This window comes from Drosophila biarmipes, unplaced genomic scaffold (assembly GCF_025231255.1).
Source record: "Drosophila biarmipes strain raj3 unplaced genomic scaffold, RU_DBia_V1.1 ptg000004l, whole genome shotgun sequence".
Classification (NCBI taxonomy): Eukaryota; Metazoa; Arthropoda; class Insecta; order Diptera; family Drosophilidae; genus Drosophila; species Drosophila biarmipes.
The window spans coordinates 2405930-2419851 of record NW_026114526.1 but is presented as its reverse complement, the minus strand read 5'-3'; the positions used below and the strand labels follow the sequence as shown (position 1 = coordinate 2419851).

The 13922-nt window shown below is 38.8% G+C and overlaps 1 protein-coding gene across 3 annotated transcripts in view; it reads right to left on the bottom strand.

The window, feature by feature from the left end:
• Positions 1-5491: 5491 nt before the first annotated feature.
• The window catches only part of LOC108026904 (serine/threonine-protein kinase haspin homolog), a 66017-nt gene continuing 57586 nt past the window's right edge, over positions 5492-13922 (bottom strand). Inside the window, exon 6 of one of the 3 annotated variants that reach the window (XM_050889588.1) lies at positions 5492-6231. In XM_050889588.1, coding sequence (XP_050745545.1) covers positions 6027-6231 — 205 coding nt within the window. In that variant the 3' untranslated portion in view covers positions 5492-6026. The remainder of the gene's footprint in view (positions 6232-13922) is intronic. The other 2 variants (XM_050889589.1, XM_050889590.1) reach the window with 2 other exon arrangements.

Sequence of the window (13922 nt, the reverse complement as noted above, 5' to 3'; positions counted from 1 at the left end):
CTTTTATTCTCAGTTTCTGTTTATAAAAATTATTTGTAGTTATTGTTTCGGTTTCCAACCCGAATATATCGCTATACTGGGTGCATAAGCTAGAAAGCTGTGACTTGAACTGTAGAGGGAAGTTTTTTAATAGTTGTGACAGTACGGACTTTTTTCTATTGTCTGAATTTGTGTTGACTATTGATTGATTGATTCATATGTTAGGTTATCTGTACTGACTACTTGGTCGGTATTTGTTGTGTTTAATAGTCTTATGAAGGCATTATTGGATGTTGCTATGGTGTTTGCCACGTAAATACCATGCTGAATATCCTGATTTGGAATTAATACACTGTCTTCTTTTGAATTAAGTTCAACTTTCCGAATAACTTGGGATCTTGCTGGCAGAAGTATTGAATTATTGCGAGAAATTTTAAATTATTGGCTCTAATTATAAGCCAATCTTCAGATGGCTTGAAGTCTAATTGACTGTTGTATTTTTTAATGAAGTCGATGCCTATTATTCCATCGCATGGAATTGGGAAATGTGAATTTAGGATATGAAAATCGTGAGGAATTATGTATTTAGTTGTCCGTATCTCTATAGAAACTATACCTTTGGATTTGATTATTTCTTGACTTATGCCTTTTATGTCTATGACGCAATCATCTTAGATGTTTTGGAAGTTATCCGAAGTTTCTTTTAAAACGGAAATGTCTGCACCCGTGTCTATTAAAAAGATAAGTTCTTTACCAGTATCTACATTGAAAACTGAGACGAATATATTTTGTCTGAGATTAATGGTGTGAACTCTGACTTCTTTTATTGTTGAGTACTTAAACGGCTTTGGGAGTTTTCCGTTGGGTTATTCTTACATTGCTTTGGTTATTGCCATTGTGGCCTCGGTTCGAGTTACCACCGCCTCCATAGTTTCCTCTATATTGGCCTCGTCCTCTATTGTTATTTTGGTAATTGTTGTTATAGTTATTGTGGTTGTAGTTATTGTGATTACCACGAAAATTACCTCTATAGTTTCCACGTCCGCGATTTGAGCCGCGCTGTGGATAATTCTTAACTATTGATAAATTTGGAAACGGCTTCGTTCATAGTACTAAATGTGCCAGCTTGCATGATAAGTTTTAGCTTATCGATTGTGCAATTTTTAGTCATTGCTTTGACTGCAAGCTGCGTGGAATAACTTCTGGCTAGCTCTAAAGGTAAACCATCTGTTATATATGGACCTTCTAAGGCTTTCGTCATCTGCTCAATTTCTTGTGTATATTGGTTAGCAGTTTTATTGCGCTGCTGTAGGTTCATCAGCTTCGCTGATAATACTTCTTCAGTTTCGCCTTTGACGTTGCCTCTTAGTCCGGAAATCACTTCAGTAATTGTTGTTTCATTACCGATTAGATTTCTGGCGACACCTTTTAGCTTTGTTTTAATTATGGAGACAGCTAATTCTTCCTGCTTGGCTTTTATTTATTCTATTATTTGTAAAGCATCAATAAAACTTGTTAAATTTTCAGCCTTACCGTCAAAAACTGGTATACGCTTGGATGCTGTATTAATAAAATCAATATTTGATTGTGCCATTGTGATAGAGTTACTTATTTTGTTTTCTATTACACTCGAAGTATCTGAATCTGTTGAATTGTCCAGATCAGTGTATACCGCCGGAATAGTAAGATTATTCTCCTGACTCCGATTCGTTCGTTTCTGTTGAATCGGTACAAGAAAATTTTTTTTTATTTGCGCTTCTTAGATAGAACCGGGATCAAAACGTAATTCTACCTTCCTATCAGAGTAGATTACAATTGCTTAATTTACCTACACTTATAAATCGTAGAACAATGCTTGGTACTATTTTTATACAAAATTTAATAAGAGGTGATATTGATTCTGCAGAATTTTTAAACCGCCTAACATTCAATGTTCCTGTTAGACTAACACGAAATTATTATCCTCTAAATTTGCCACGATGTACATCAAATTTTTGACTGCACTAGCCCTTTCGCGTTCTATGTAATAACTATAACAACCTTCATCATTTAATTTGCATTTCAACATCTATCCCGGTATTAAAAACTAATATTGTAACTCATTTGCTTAATTCTTAGTTATGCTTTATATTTTCATTTATGTTCCGTCTCAATTTGTTTTATGTATGTATCTAACTCGTGAACTCGCATTTTTTGCCCAAATTGATAATAGGGCCCCGCGCGTAACAAGCACGTGCTTGGTGACGTTGGGCCACTTGTTTGTACTGTTCGAAGTGCATTAACGTCCATATATATATAATTTGGGAAATACTCACCAAAATTGTGTGAGGAGTTGAATAAAAATCCCAGCAGCAATAACAGCAGGTGTCCGGCCGCGTAGTAAAGGCGCGGCGAAGAACGAATCGAGAAGAAGACACTTTGGAGACCAAGGATGGAGAAGGTGAGACTTTAAAGACCATTAATGGTGATCAAGAGAGTTTGGAGACCAATGTTGGAGAATGAGAGAGGTTGGAGACCAAGGATGAAGATAGAAAGAATGGAGACTTGGCGGACGGAGCAAATAGCGGGAATAGAGGGTATAACGGGACTCCAGACTTTAGAGTCAGCTGTGAACTTTGGACCAGGAGAGGAAGTGACAGCAGCATTAGGCAGGGCTTCGGATGGCAGCTGCGCATAAAGGACAAGGGGGCCACAGACGTTGGACCCGTAGTGGAGAGATTCAGCGGGACGCGCCCATTAGGTAAATAATGGTTCCCGGAGGCCTTACGATCAGTCGTACGAATAACAAGATTTTTGGAGACTTCTTAAAATTACACTTTTATTTTGTTTGTCAGTGTGTCCTTAAAGCTGGATGATCTCCGTATTCTGTGCAGCTGGATGAAGATGAGTATCCTATAAAGCTGAATGAAGCTGTGGACCCTGTCACGCCTTATTAAGTTTATTGTGCAGTCGAGCTTGATTAAGCTGCTCAACCTGTGACTCTAGATGAGCCATGGTTCGCTGGACGGGTGGATATAATGTACACTTAACGAAACTCGTTGCAGGAACCACGAAGCTTGATTACTGCTATGCCGATCGACAGACGATGCACTGAGGGTAAGCTAAGGAAGGTTCGCTGCTAGTTGACTTAGTTTATAAAGAGCCCTACTCTCAAAGGTATGAATGCCGTTTATAACTGATTTACATTTTTATTGATACATTCTTACATACTACTTGGAACACGGAATTATAGTGTAGTGAATAGTACAATGAGAATATCTTTCATCATCAGTTTTCGCCGGGATTTTGGGATGTGTTATACTGTACAGTAGTTGTAAATATTTGACCTTAGTCTAATGTTTCTCTACTTTGTTAAATTTTAAGTATTACACATATGTGCTTTTGCGTGGCTTTAAAGGGCTAAATTTTTGAATGGATTTGGGGATAGCACCATGTTGCTGCGTGGAATAACTTCTGGCTAGCTCTAAAGGTAAACCATCTGTTATATATGCACCTTCTAAGGCTTTCGTCATCTGCTCAATTTCTTGTGTATATTGGTAAGCAGTTTTATTGCGCTGCTGTAGGTTCATCAGCTTCGCTGATAATACTTCTTCAGTTTCGCCTTTGACGTTGCCTCTTAGTCCGGAAATCACTTCAGTAATTGTTGTTTCATTACCGATTAGATTTCTGGCGACACCTTTTAGCTTTGTTTTAATTATGGAGACAGCTAATTCTTCCTGCTTGGCTTTTATTTATTCTATTATTTGTAAAGCATCAATAAAACTTGTTAAATTTTCAGCCTTACCGTCAAAAACTGGTATACGCTTGGATGATGTATTAATAAAATCAATATTTGATTGTGCCATTGTGATAGAGTTACTTATTTTGTTTTCTATTACACTCGAAGTATCTGAATCTGTTGAATTGTCCAGATCAGTGTATACCGCCGGAATAGTAAGATTATTCAAATCTTCATATTCTATTTTGAGGTTTATTTTGGGAAGCTCTCCTGACTCCGATTCGTTCGTTTTTGTTGAATCGGTACAAGAAAATTTTTTTTTATTTGCGCTTCTTAGATAGAACCGGGATCAAAACGTAATTCTACCTTCCTATCAGAGTAGATTACAATTGCTTAATTTACCTACACTTATAAATCGTAGAACAATGCTTGGTACTATTTTTATACAAAATTTAATAAGAGGTGATATTGATTCTGCAGAACTTTTAAACCGCCTAACATTCAATGTTCCTGTTAGACTAACACGAAATTATTATCCTCTAAATTTGCCACGATGTACATCAAATTTTTGACTGCTCGAGCCCTTTCGCGTTCTATGTAATAACTATAACAACCTTCATCATTTAATTTGCATTTCAACTTCTACCCCGGGTTTAAAAACTAATATTTTAACTAATTTGCTTCATTCTTAGTTGTGCCTTTTATTTTTCATTTATGACCCGTCTCTATTTGTTTTATGTATCTTCCCCGCGAACTCGCATTATTTGACCACATTGATAATAGGGCCCCGCGCGTAACAAGCACGTGCTTGGTGACGTTGGGCCACTTGTTTGTACTGTTCGAAGTGCATTAACGTCCATATATATATAATTTGGGAAATACTCACCAAAATTGTGTGAGGAGTTGAATAAAAATCCCAGCAGCAATAACAGCAGGTGTCCGGCCGCGTAGTAAAGGCGCGGCGAAGAACGAATCGAGAAGAAGACACTTTGGAGACCAAGGATGGAGAAGGTGAGACTTTAAAGACCATTAATGGTGATCAAGAGAGTTTGGAGACCAATGTTGGAGAATGAGAGAGGTTGGAGACCAAGGATGAAGATAGAAAGAATGGAGACTTGGCGGACGGAGCAAATAGCGGGAATAGAGGGTATAACGGGACTCCAGACTTTAGAGTCAGCTGTGAACTTTGGACCAGGAGAGGAAGTGCCACATATCAGCATCGAAGCGGCACACACGCGTGCCACATGCATCACGGAGACCATCGGGACAGCAGCATTAGGCAGGGCTTCGGATGGCAGCTGCGCATAAAGGACAAGGGGGCCACAGACGTTGGACCCGTAGTGGAGAGATTCAGCGGGCCGCGCCCATTAGGTAAATAATGGTTCCCGGAGGCCTTACGATCAGTCGTACGAATAACAAGATTTTTGGAGACTTCTTAAAATTACACTTTTATTTTGTTTGTCAGTGTGTCCTTAAAGCTGGATGATCTCCGTATTCTGTGCAGCTGGATGAAGATGAGTATCCTATAAAGCTGAATGAAGCTATGGACCCTGTCACGCCTTATTAAGTTTATTGTGCAGTCGAGCTTGATTAAGCTGCTCAACCTGTGACTCTAGATGAGCCATGGTTCGCTGGACGGGTGGATATAATGTACACTTAACGAAACTCGTTGCAGGAACCACGAAGCTTGATTACTGCTATGCCGATCGACAGACGATGCACTGAGGGTAAGCTAAGGAAGGTTCGCTGCTAGTTGACTTAGTTTATAAAGAGCCCTACTCTCAAAGGTATGAATGCCGTTTATAACTGATTTACATTTTTATTGATACATTCTTACATACTACTTGGAACACGGAATTATAGTGTAGTGAATAGTACAATGAGAATATCTTTATTACGGCATCAGTTTTCGCCGGGATTTTGGGATGTGTTATACTGTACAGTAGTTGTTCGAAATATTTGACCTTAGTCTAATGTTTCTCTACTTTGTTAAATTTTAAGTATTACACATAAGTGCTTTTGCGTGGCTTTAAAGGGCTAAATTTTTGAATGGATTTGGGGATAGCACCATGGATGCAGATACATGAGAACTTTGATAGGTTATGCTTCCAAGCCAAGTTTAAATATTACACCGTGTGTTTTTTGTTCGCCCCTCTAATTAGTACTGCTTAATGACATTGTAAGTACAGCTGAGTTAACGTAATAGATTTAATATAAGTGACTTAACTGTATAGTTTTTAAACAAATTTCAAATAAACTTAAGAAAGCGTAGTTTGACCGATCATATTGCTTATTCATTATAAATTGAATTTCCAATTAGAAAATTCAATTAAATTAAATTAAACATATGTCTCGCGAAATGAGCGGCACTTTCAAATTTCATTATAATGCTTTGCAGTTCCTTCAACTTAATTATGTGCGCTCTGTGAACCTTTGAATTAATATTTTTATACTTAACACTATCCAGTAGTTTGGCAATTATATAGGACAACCAAAGTATATTTGTTTTCGGGGAATAAAGTGACCAGTTATTTCTATAAAAGAAAAAAATAATTGTAATTATTATAACAAGAAAGAATATTAACTTTGGCAAGCCAAAGTTGGTTTACCCTTGCATCTTAAACTCCATCATGAAAGTAAAATAAAAAGTATATTACCGGTAGTTCCTGTTACAGCTATTTGATAAAGTGATCAGATTTATAGATACAAACCATCTGAAACCATAAAAAATAATATTGTACCCCACAGTAATATATAATATTTTTTTTTTCTGCTTGGCGTCCCTGTGTAGTAGAACGCTCGACAACTTCTCTTTATTTGGAAAGATAAATATCTGTGACTCTTACCGTTTATCTTAAATCTTAAATCTGGGTATTGTAACAGGGTTAGTTGATTTAATGCATTTTTAAGGTATTCTAAAGCTTTTTTTAAATCTTAAATTTTTCTTGCAAAGGAAATTTGTTATAAAACGTATGTAATAATTGCAGAAAGCGACAAATCTTGATTCATCTGCATTAGAAGAAACAGGGTCTTTAGTTATTGCATCATATCTTTTATCATTAGGTAAAATTCCTTTTTGGAATTTTTGTATTTGTCTGATCAATACCTATCGGCTCACCAAAAAAAAAGGTGGTACGTCCACGCTAACGCCCACAAACGGATATAACGCTTAAATCGATCTGCCGTCCACATAACCTACTGAAAAAGCCGGTAGGTGGCGCCCTAAAATATCGCTTTTCTGCTGATTGTGTTTTTTAAATATGTTAAATACGTTAGTTAAGTTTTTTCTAAAGAAATTTTGTGAAAACCAGACATTAAATCCAAATAGGAAAAGAAAATCCAAATAGGAAAAGAGAATGCTTCTAGGAAGTTCGTTCCTACTATACCATCACAAGGTATCGGAAAGTTATCATATTCTATTTGAAAATTAAAAGGGATTAAAAATTTTCCTGTTTGTATTTCTATAAATGACTAGTGTCCTTTTGATTTAAGAGTACATTCTCCAATTCCAGTCATTGTTATAATTTTTTACGTGTCTATGTTATCATAGTTATCAGAACAAATTTTTAAAAGACTTTAATTAGCGCCTGTATCAAGGGAGTTAAAAAAGTTTTTGTTTGATAATTTTTTTTTTATAGGGGTTTTGTGTGGTTTTTTCTTTATAAGGAATTTCTTAGGGTTCCTGTTCAGTTTCAATAGCTCTGAATTGAGCATTCGGGTTGGAGTTATTTTGGGATGTGCCCTTTTGACCATATCTGTCATAACTTGTATTTGGGTTTCTGTTATAATTTTGGTTTTGGCCTTGGCCATAATTTCCTCAATAATTATTATGTTGGTTATATTGGTCTCTGCCGCGATAATTTTCCTGTAATTGCCTCTATAACTATTTCAGTTATTTGTATACATTACAAGTGGTTAATTGTTTCTTAATTACTGAAATGTATGTATTTTGTTATAGCGTCATTTATATTATTAAATGAACTAGCTTCCAAAATTGTTTAAGTTTTTCCGCTTTTGCAAGTCTGTATCAAAGTGGGTATAGCGACTTTTGTGCTGAATTTGTCAGCATGTTCAGCATTTCGACCTTCGTCGACATATGAAGCTTCTGGCAATTTACGCATGTTGTCAAGTTTGTTTGTGAACTGAGTTGCGGTTTTATTTTCTGGTAAATATTTGGAATGTACGCCATTTGGGTGGCTTTATCGTCTGACATTGTTTTGTCTTTTGTGTCTAGTACACTTGTATCTAAATCAAATTGTTCTTCTCTTAGTTCCGGTAATACCGCAGAAATTGTTAGATCGTGAAGATCTCTTTATTTTATATTAAATCCTCTACTTGATTTGGAATCTTCGTCTTCCGTTTAATATATTATTACCTGTTCTGTTAACTTTTAATCCCTACTAGCATCTATTTTCAAAGGAGTATTTAAGATTGTCGGTATCGGTATATCTAATTTATTTAAATGTAACTTAATCAACAATTTTGATTTTTTGACCAGTTTTTTTTATTTATTATGTCCCTATTTTCATGCACTAATATTCTTGTTTCATTAAAAGAGTCGACAAGAATTTTCGCAAGTTTGTTAATTGTTTCTTTCTGTATAACCCTATTCAGACTCATATATTTGTAAAACTTTTTGAAAGTTTCTTTAATTTCTCGGATATGAAGAGTTAGTTGCTTCCATTCCATACTAAATATTTTTTGTTATTATTATTATTTTTTCTTTTATTTCTTTTCTTTTATTTTATTTCTTTGAAATAGATAATACAATTATTTGTTCTAACATTGGTTATATATTTCCGAAAATATTTTGGAATTTATCCCAGTAGACAGTACTACTGCCTTCTAAGTGATATTGCAATGGATAAGGGGGAAAAAGTTGTACTATCCATATAATCAAATTCGATTTCAAAAATTGAAATAGGCTTTTCTTTATTTCTGGCTATCGAAATACCCTATTCTCAATCCACTGTTTTAGTATCGATCAACCCCATAATTGTTCTACCATGTACATCAAAATCTTAAGATTTGCTTAAACTATTATATTTTATTCGTGTATCTTTTTTTTTTGTTTCTTTTTAGAATTTGGCGTTACATTTTTTTTTTGACATCATCCTACTTATTTGTCATACAGCTTTACGGGCTATACTGCTATCGGGCAGAAAAGGCTTCCGCTCAATTTAACAATTTTTGTCTTATATATAAAAAAAGGTTTTTTTAAATATAGTATTCGGGATATTTCCGTCCTTGGCTGCGTCATCTGGTCGTCGCCGGTTGGCTCGCTGATGCTCCTTCTCATACGGGGCGGCCTGCCACTCACACTTGTTGTCTAAGCTGCAGATGTCCTGGGCCTATGGGCTCAGGCAGTACCGGTGCCAGTCATCGCACAGGTTTTTAACACCCTGATCTAAAATGGGGGCTCTCCAGTGGTCCAGGGCAATCCTTGGCACACGCCTTGATTGTTTTTGGTAACTGTTTTTGAAGAGAAGAAGCTGGAGTTATCTGCTTTATTTTAAAAAGACTTGAATTGAGAAAATCAAGTTCTTCTTGTAATTTTTGGGCTGTTGCCCAGGCGGTTGATTTTTAAATAATAGCCACTTTATGTGAGCTCCTTTGTTATTTTTATTTTATACGCCCACTCGTTTCCCAATGCTCCATCTCTACACACTCAGATTAATATTTTTCAGCTTCCAATAGCAGTTTTTTGGTTGCCAATGCTTCAGCCTCTCCTGCTCCAATTGTAGTCTTGAGTCCTTGTGACACCATGTCACGGTCGCCATGTAATAATTCCCAGCTCGGTCACTCCATGTAATAACTCCTTGAATTGTCATTCAATGAAATAATTCTTTTTTTTGCCACTCGTTTTGTTTATGTAGACCAACAGGTCTTTCTTTATTCAGTTGCTAATTCAGAATGTCTTGCTTAAGCTAATGTCTGGTTGATGGGCATTCCGCAGCAGCGGGAAAAAATGCAACCAGTTAAATCAAAGCACAGCCCCATAATAAGTCGGCTGTGTTGAAAGGGCACGTAAGATGCCAATATTCTTAAATACTATTTCTTGCCCATTAGTTTTAAGCAAATCTATTAATATTCCCTATTTAAGCAAAAAGGGGTATGCAATGCGCACGACATTTAAAGCGTATTCAAGTAGGTCGGCCTGTGAGGTAAACATGCCAACACAGCGACAATTGTCTGGTGGGTTATCATATTACCAATGCACGTAAAAATATGACGGCCGTTGAACTCTTATATATTTATAATTTAATGTTATAAATGTACAGCGTGTAACGGATTTGTGCGCTTACTACACATACAAGTAAAATGTAAAGTATATAACCGGTAGTTCCTGTTATTTTGGTAAAGTAAATATCTCTGCCAAGACTCTTACTGCTTAGAAAAAAAAGCAGTCGCAAACACGTCCAAAAGCTTCCCCGTCCAAGCGGACAAGAGGCAGTATGGTAATTCCACGATTGTTACTTACCTCCGCCTATATGTTGTAAGGTCCAAAAAGAGGAGTATCTTAACATTTTTATGCCTTCTGCTTGCGTGCCCGTATTTTAAAAAACCATTTGTCCTGCAAACGGACGGGAGTGATTACGGTATCGTGGCAATTTTGACCCAGGAAACTGAACGTGTCGAAAAGGTGATTTCTTACTCAAGCCGAACCCTCAACGGTGCCGAAAAAAACTACTCCACGACCGAGAAGTAGTGCTTGGCAATCGTCTGGACGATCCGGAAACATAAGCCAAATCTGGTAGGGTACTACTACTGGCGAGGAATGCATAGACACGCTCGAGCCCATGTGAGCAGATTCGAGACATTCATGAGAGACAATCCAAATCAGATGGAGGCGGCTGGCAAAATGCTGACGCAGGTGCGGCCGAAATGGGAACCAAGAGAGAGCAATTAAAACTGAAAAGACAATGATAGCCCAGTTCGCAGGGTAAGATCAATGATACTGGGACGAAAAATGGCCTGAGATCATGCTGGCAGTAAATACGAACGTTTCGGAATCCACAAGTTACACACCGTCGTTCATTACCCAAGGCAGAGAACCAAGATTACCATCCTCCATATACGACAGAGAAACCTTAGTGACCGGACGACCACCTAATGAAAGAGCCAACAATGTCAAGGAAATCTTCAAGATTGTAAGGCGGAGTTTGGAGAAAACCTCCCAGGATCAGGCTAGACATTACAACGTGAGTTGTATTACGACAATCAAACACAAAGAAAGAGAGAACTATCTACGTAAGTTAGCTAAAACAGCAACAAACACAAATCACAACTTTAAAAACATCAAAGAATCTCAAAAGATACGGCGGTAAGAATACAAGGATAATTCCTGGGATTCTCGAGGGATTCTACGAAAAGAATTCACGGATAGCTCCAAGGATGCTCAAAGGGTACTGAGGAAAGAACACAAGGTTAACTCCAAGGATGCTCAAAGGATACTGAGAAAAGAACACAAGGATAACTCCAAGGATGCTCAAAGGATACTGAGGAAAGAGTCCAAGGATAACTACAATGATACTCAAAAAATACTGAGGAAAGAGCCCAAGGATAACTCCAAGGATGCTCAAAGTATGCTCAGCATAAAGGATACTGAGGATAATTCCAAGTATTCTAAAGGAGTACCACGGAAAGAGTCCAAGGATGACTACAAGGAATCGCACAGGGTACTGGACGATAGTGCGATCGATAGGCGCAAGTAAATGGAAATATCTATTATGGTGAATATCTCACACATATCACAATTTGTTACAAGAAGGACGACTAGCGCTGTAGAAACTCATTGAAGTTAAAAGCAAGGAGGAAACGTCGAGGGAGCAACAAGGGAGGGCCGAGAGAATCAGAAGGCTATGCAAGATAATGCCGGACAGTAGGGAGTAAGAATGTAAGAAGTTTAGAAACTCCCCACAAATCGCAACAGTAATAACAGCAGATGGCCGGCCGCTTACAAGGCACGCGGCGAATTCGCGTAGTACCGGCGCGGCGGAGAGCGGTTTGAGAGGAAGGGAGTTTGGTGATCAAGTTGGAGAGGAAAAAAGAGAGTTTGGAGTCCAAGAAAGCTGCGCATGAAAGACGAGTGGGTCAAACAGGAGCCATGGATTTTGTAACCGGGGTAGAGAGATTCAGCGCGCCGTGAAAATAACGCAGAAAGAAAATAACGGTTCCCGAAGGCAGGAGTCAAGCAATCAAGATCAGATATCAAAGTAAACAGTCAAACAACCAAGTTATCTACAAGGGAGCTTCCGAGTCGTCGAAAGCATCGCCGTGGGAGCCAACAAGGAGCAAGATTGCTACGTCGAGACGTTCGGGATTGGGATACTAGGAATCTCCGTATTTAGAAACAGGTAGCTGAGGTCCAGAGGTCACGGATAGGTCAAGGCGATCTGTTTATTCCTGTCAACGAAATCCTGGCATTATGCCTGGAAAGTCTGTCAGAGTCTGAGCAGTGAAGGCCGGCGAAAAGAAATCGTGAGCTCGGGGATAAGCCTGTCTAAGCCTAGTGCACCTCCCTGCAGCACTACTTTGGCATGTCCCGGCGTAAGCCCAGTACGATAGGTGGAAAGGGAGCAGGTTCCGGCGCGATCAGCCAAAAGGCAGCGCCGTCGATCAGTACAGTCTCGAGTTGAGTTTTCCAGACTCGTGAATTCCCGGAGCGGCGTTTCTCAACCCCGAGTACAAAAAAGGCAGAAGGGGGAACGGTGTTTTCTGAAGTTTTCTAGGAGAGCCAACGGTTCCGACTCGTGAAGACCCGGATCAGCGTATGCACGAGATCCCGAGTTCCAGAAGCCACACTACGTCCAGCCACGCAGCTGGGAGCACATCTGAGCAGAAACCCCAGTGCGACCACCTGGGACAGAGCAAGGGACAGGCGGTCGTGTGTCAAAAGGAGTAATCCTGGAGAGCCCGGCATCCTGTTGACCCTAGTCTGAGAACGGTGACGCTTCCCTAAGACCGCACGGCTGACCATCACGAGTCTGAGTCGTTGTCAAGCTGTCGCTGAGGTAACACGTTGAGGACAAGCAGCGAGCAAAGATCTTCAGGGAGTTACATGACTCGAACACCAGGTCAACGAGGCGAGAGGAAATCGAGGCAACCAGAACCGTCAGAGACACCAAGGGCCACAAGTGACGTTACCACTTGTAATAAAAAACCTCGCAATAAACCCACCACGAACCCGTGAATTCTCACCGAGTTACTGGGCGGTCACGTTTATATAAATTTGGTGGGACGAACACACACAATCTACTAAGCTAGCTGCACGAATCTCGCAGAGAATAATAGAAGGACGGAGAATAAAAGAATTTGGAGATCAAGGTTTGGTGAGCAAAAGAGTGGAGATTTTGCGGGCAGAGCGAGAGTGGCCTGTGCAAAAGGGAATAACAGAACTCCACCGAACTTTGGACTCTCTCGAAAACTTTTAACCGGGACAGGAAGTGCCACATCTCCGCAGCGGAATAGCACACAGGCGTGCCACATGTATCACGAAAACAAGCGGAACGGCAGCAATGGGCAGGATGTCAGTTCAAAGCTGTTCGTAAAGGACAAACGGGTCAAGTAGGAGACATGGACTTTAGAGACAGAGTAGGGAGATTAAAATTAAAAACAATATTCGACGTAGTTACATTCAGAAACCTTATAAGTAAGAGATAATTTTTTTGTATTTTAATTTCTGATGATCCAGCAACGAGTTATGCTGCAAATTGCAAAACCTTTTTTATGGAGGCGCCTACGGAGCATGGCTGCCAACTGCTCATTTATCTTTAATGTTAATTCTAATAAATGTATTGTGTAAAAAATTTCTTTAAAAGAGGCCTTTTTTGATCGAATTAACCATAGTTCTCCGATCCGGCTGGTTTCAAATTATAAACTTAGTGGAAAAGAAACAAGAGTATTGGGAACGTTTCAGCCTGTTACCTTTAAAACTAAGAGACTAGTTTGGGAAGAAACGGACGGACAAACGGGCATTGCTAGATCGACTCGTCTAGTGATGCTGATCAAGAATGTATGTGTCCTTTTCCAACCTTTTCTCTTCAACAGGATGTTTAGCGTTGGTTGAAAATTTTAAAGTTATATTTGGTAGAGACTTGGATGCCCATTCGAATAACTCCCAGGGCGTTTTTTTTGTATTAGTTACTCCCTGCAGACTATCTCTGGGAGCTAACCTGTTTACTGTGTGTTTTTTTTTTTTTTTTGTGTGTTTTTTCTCTTTTTT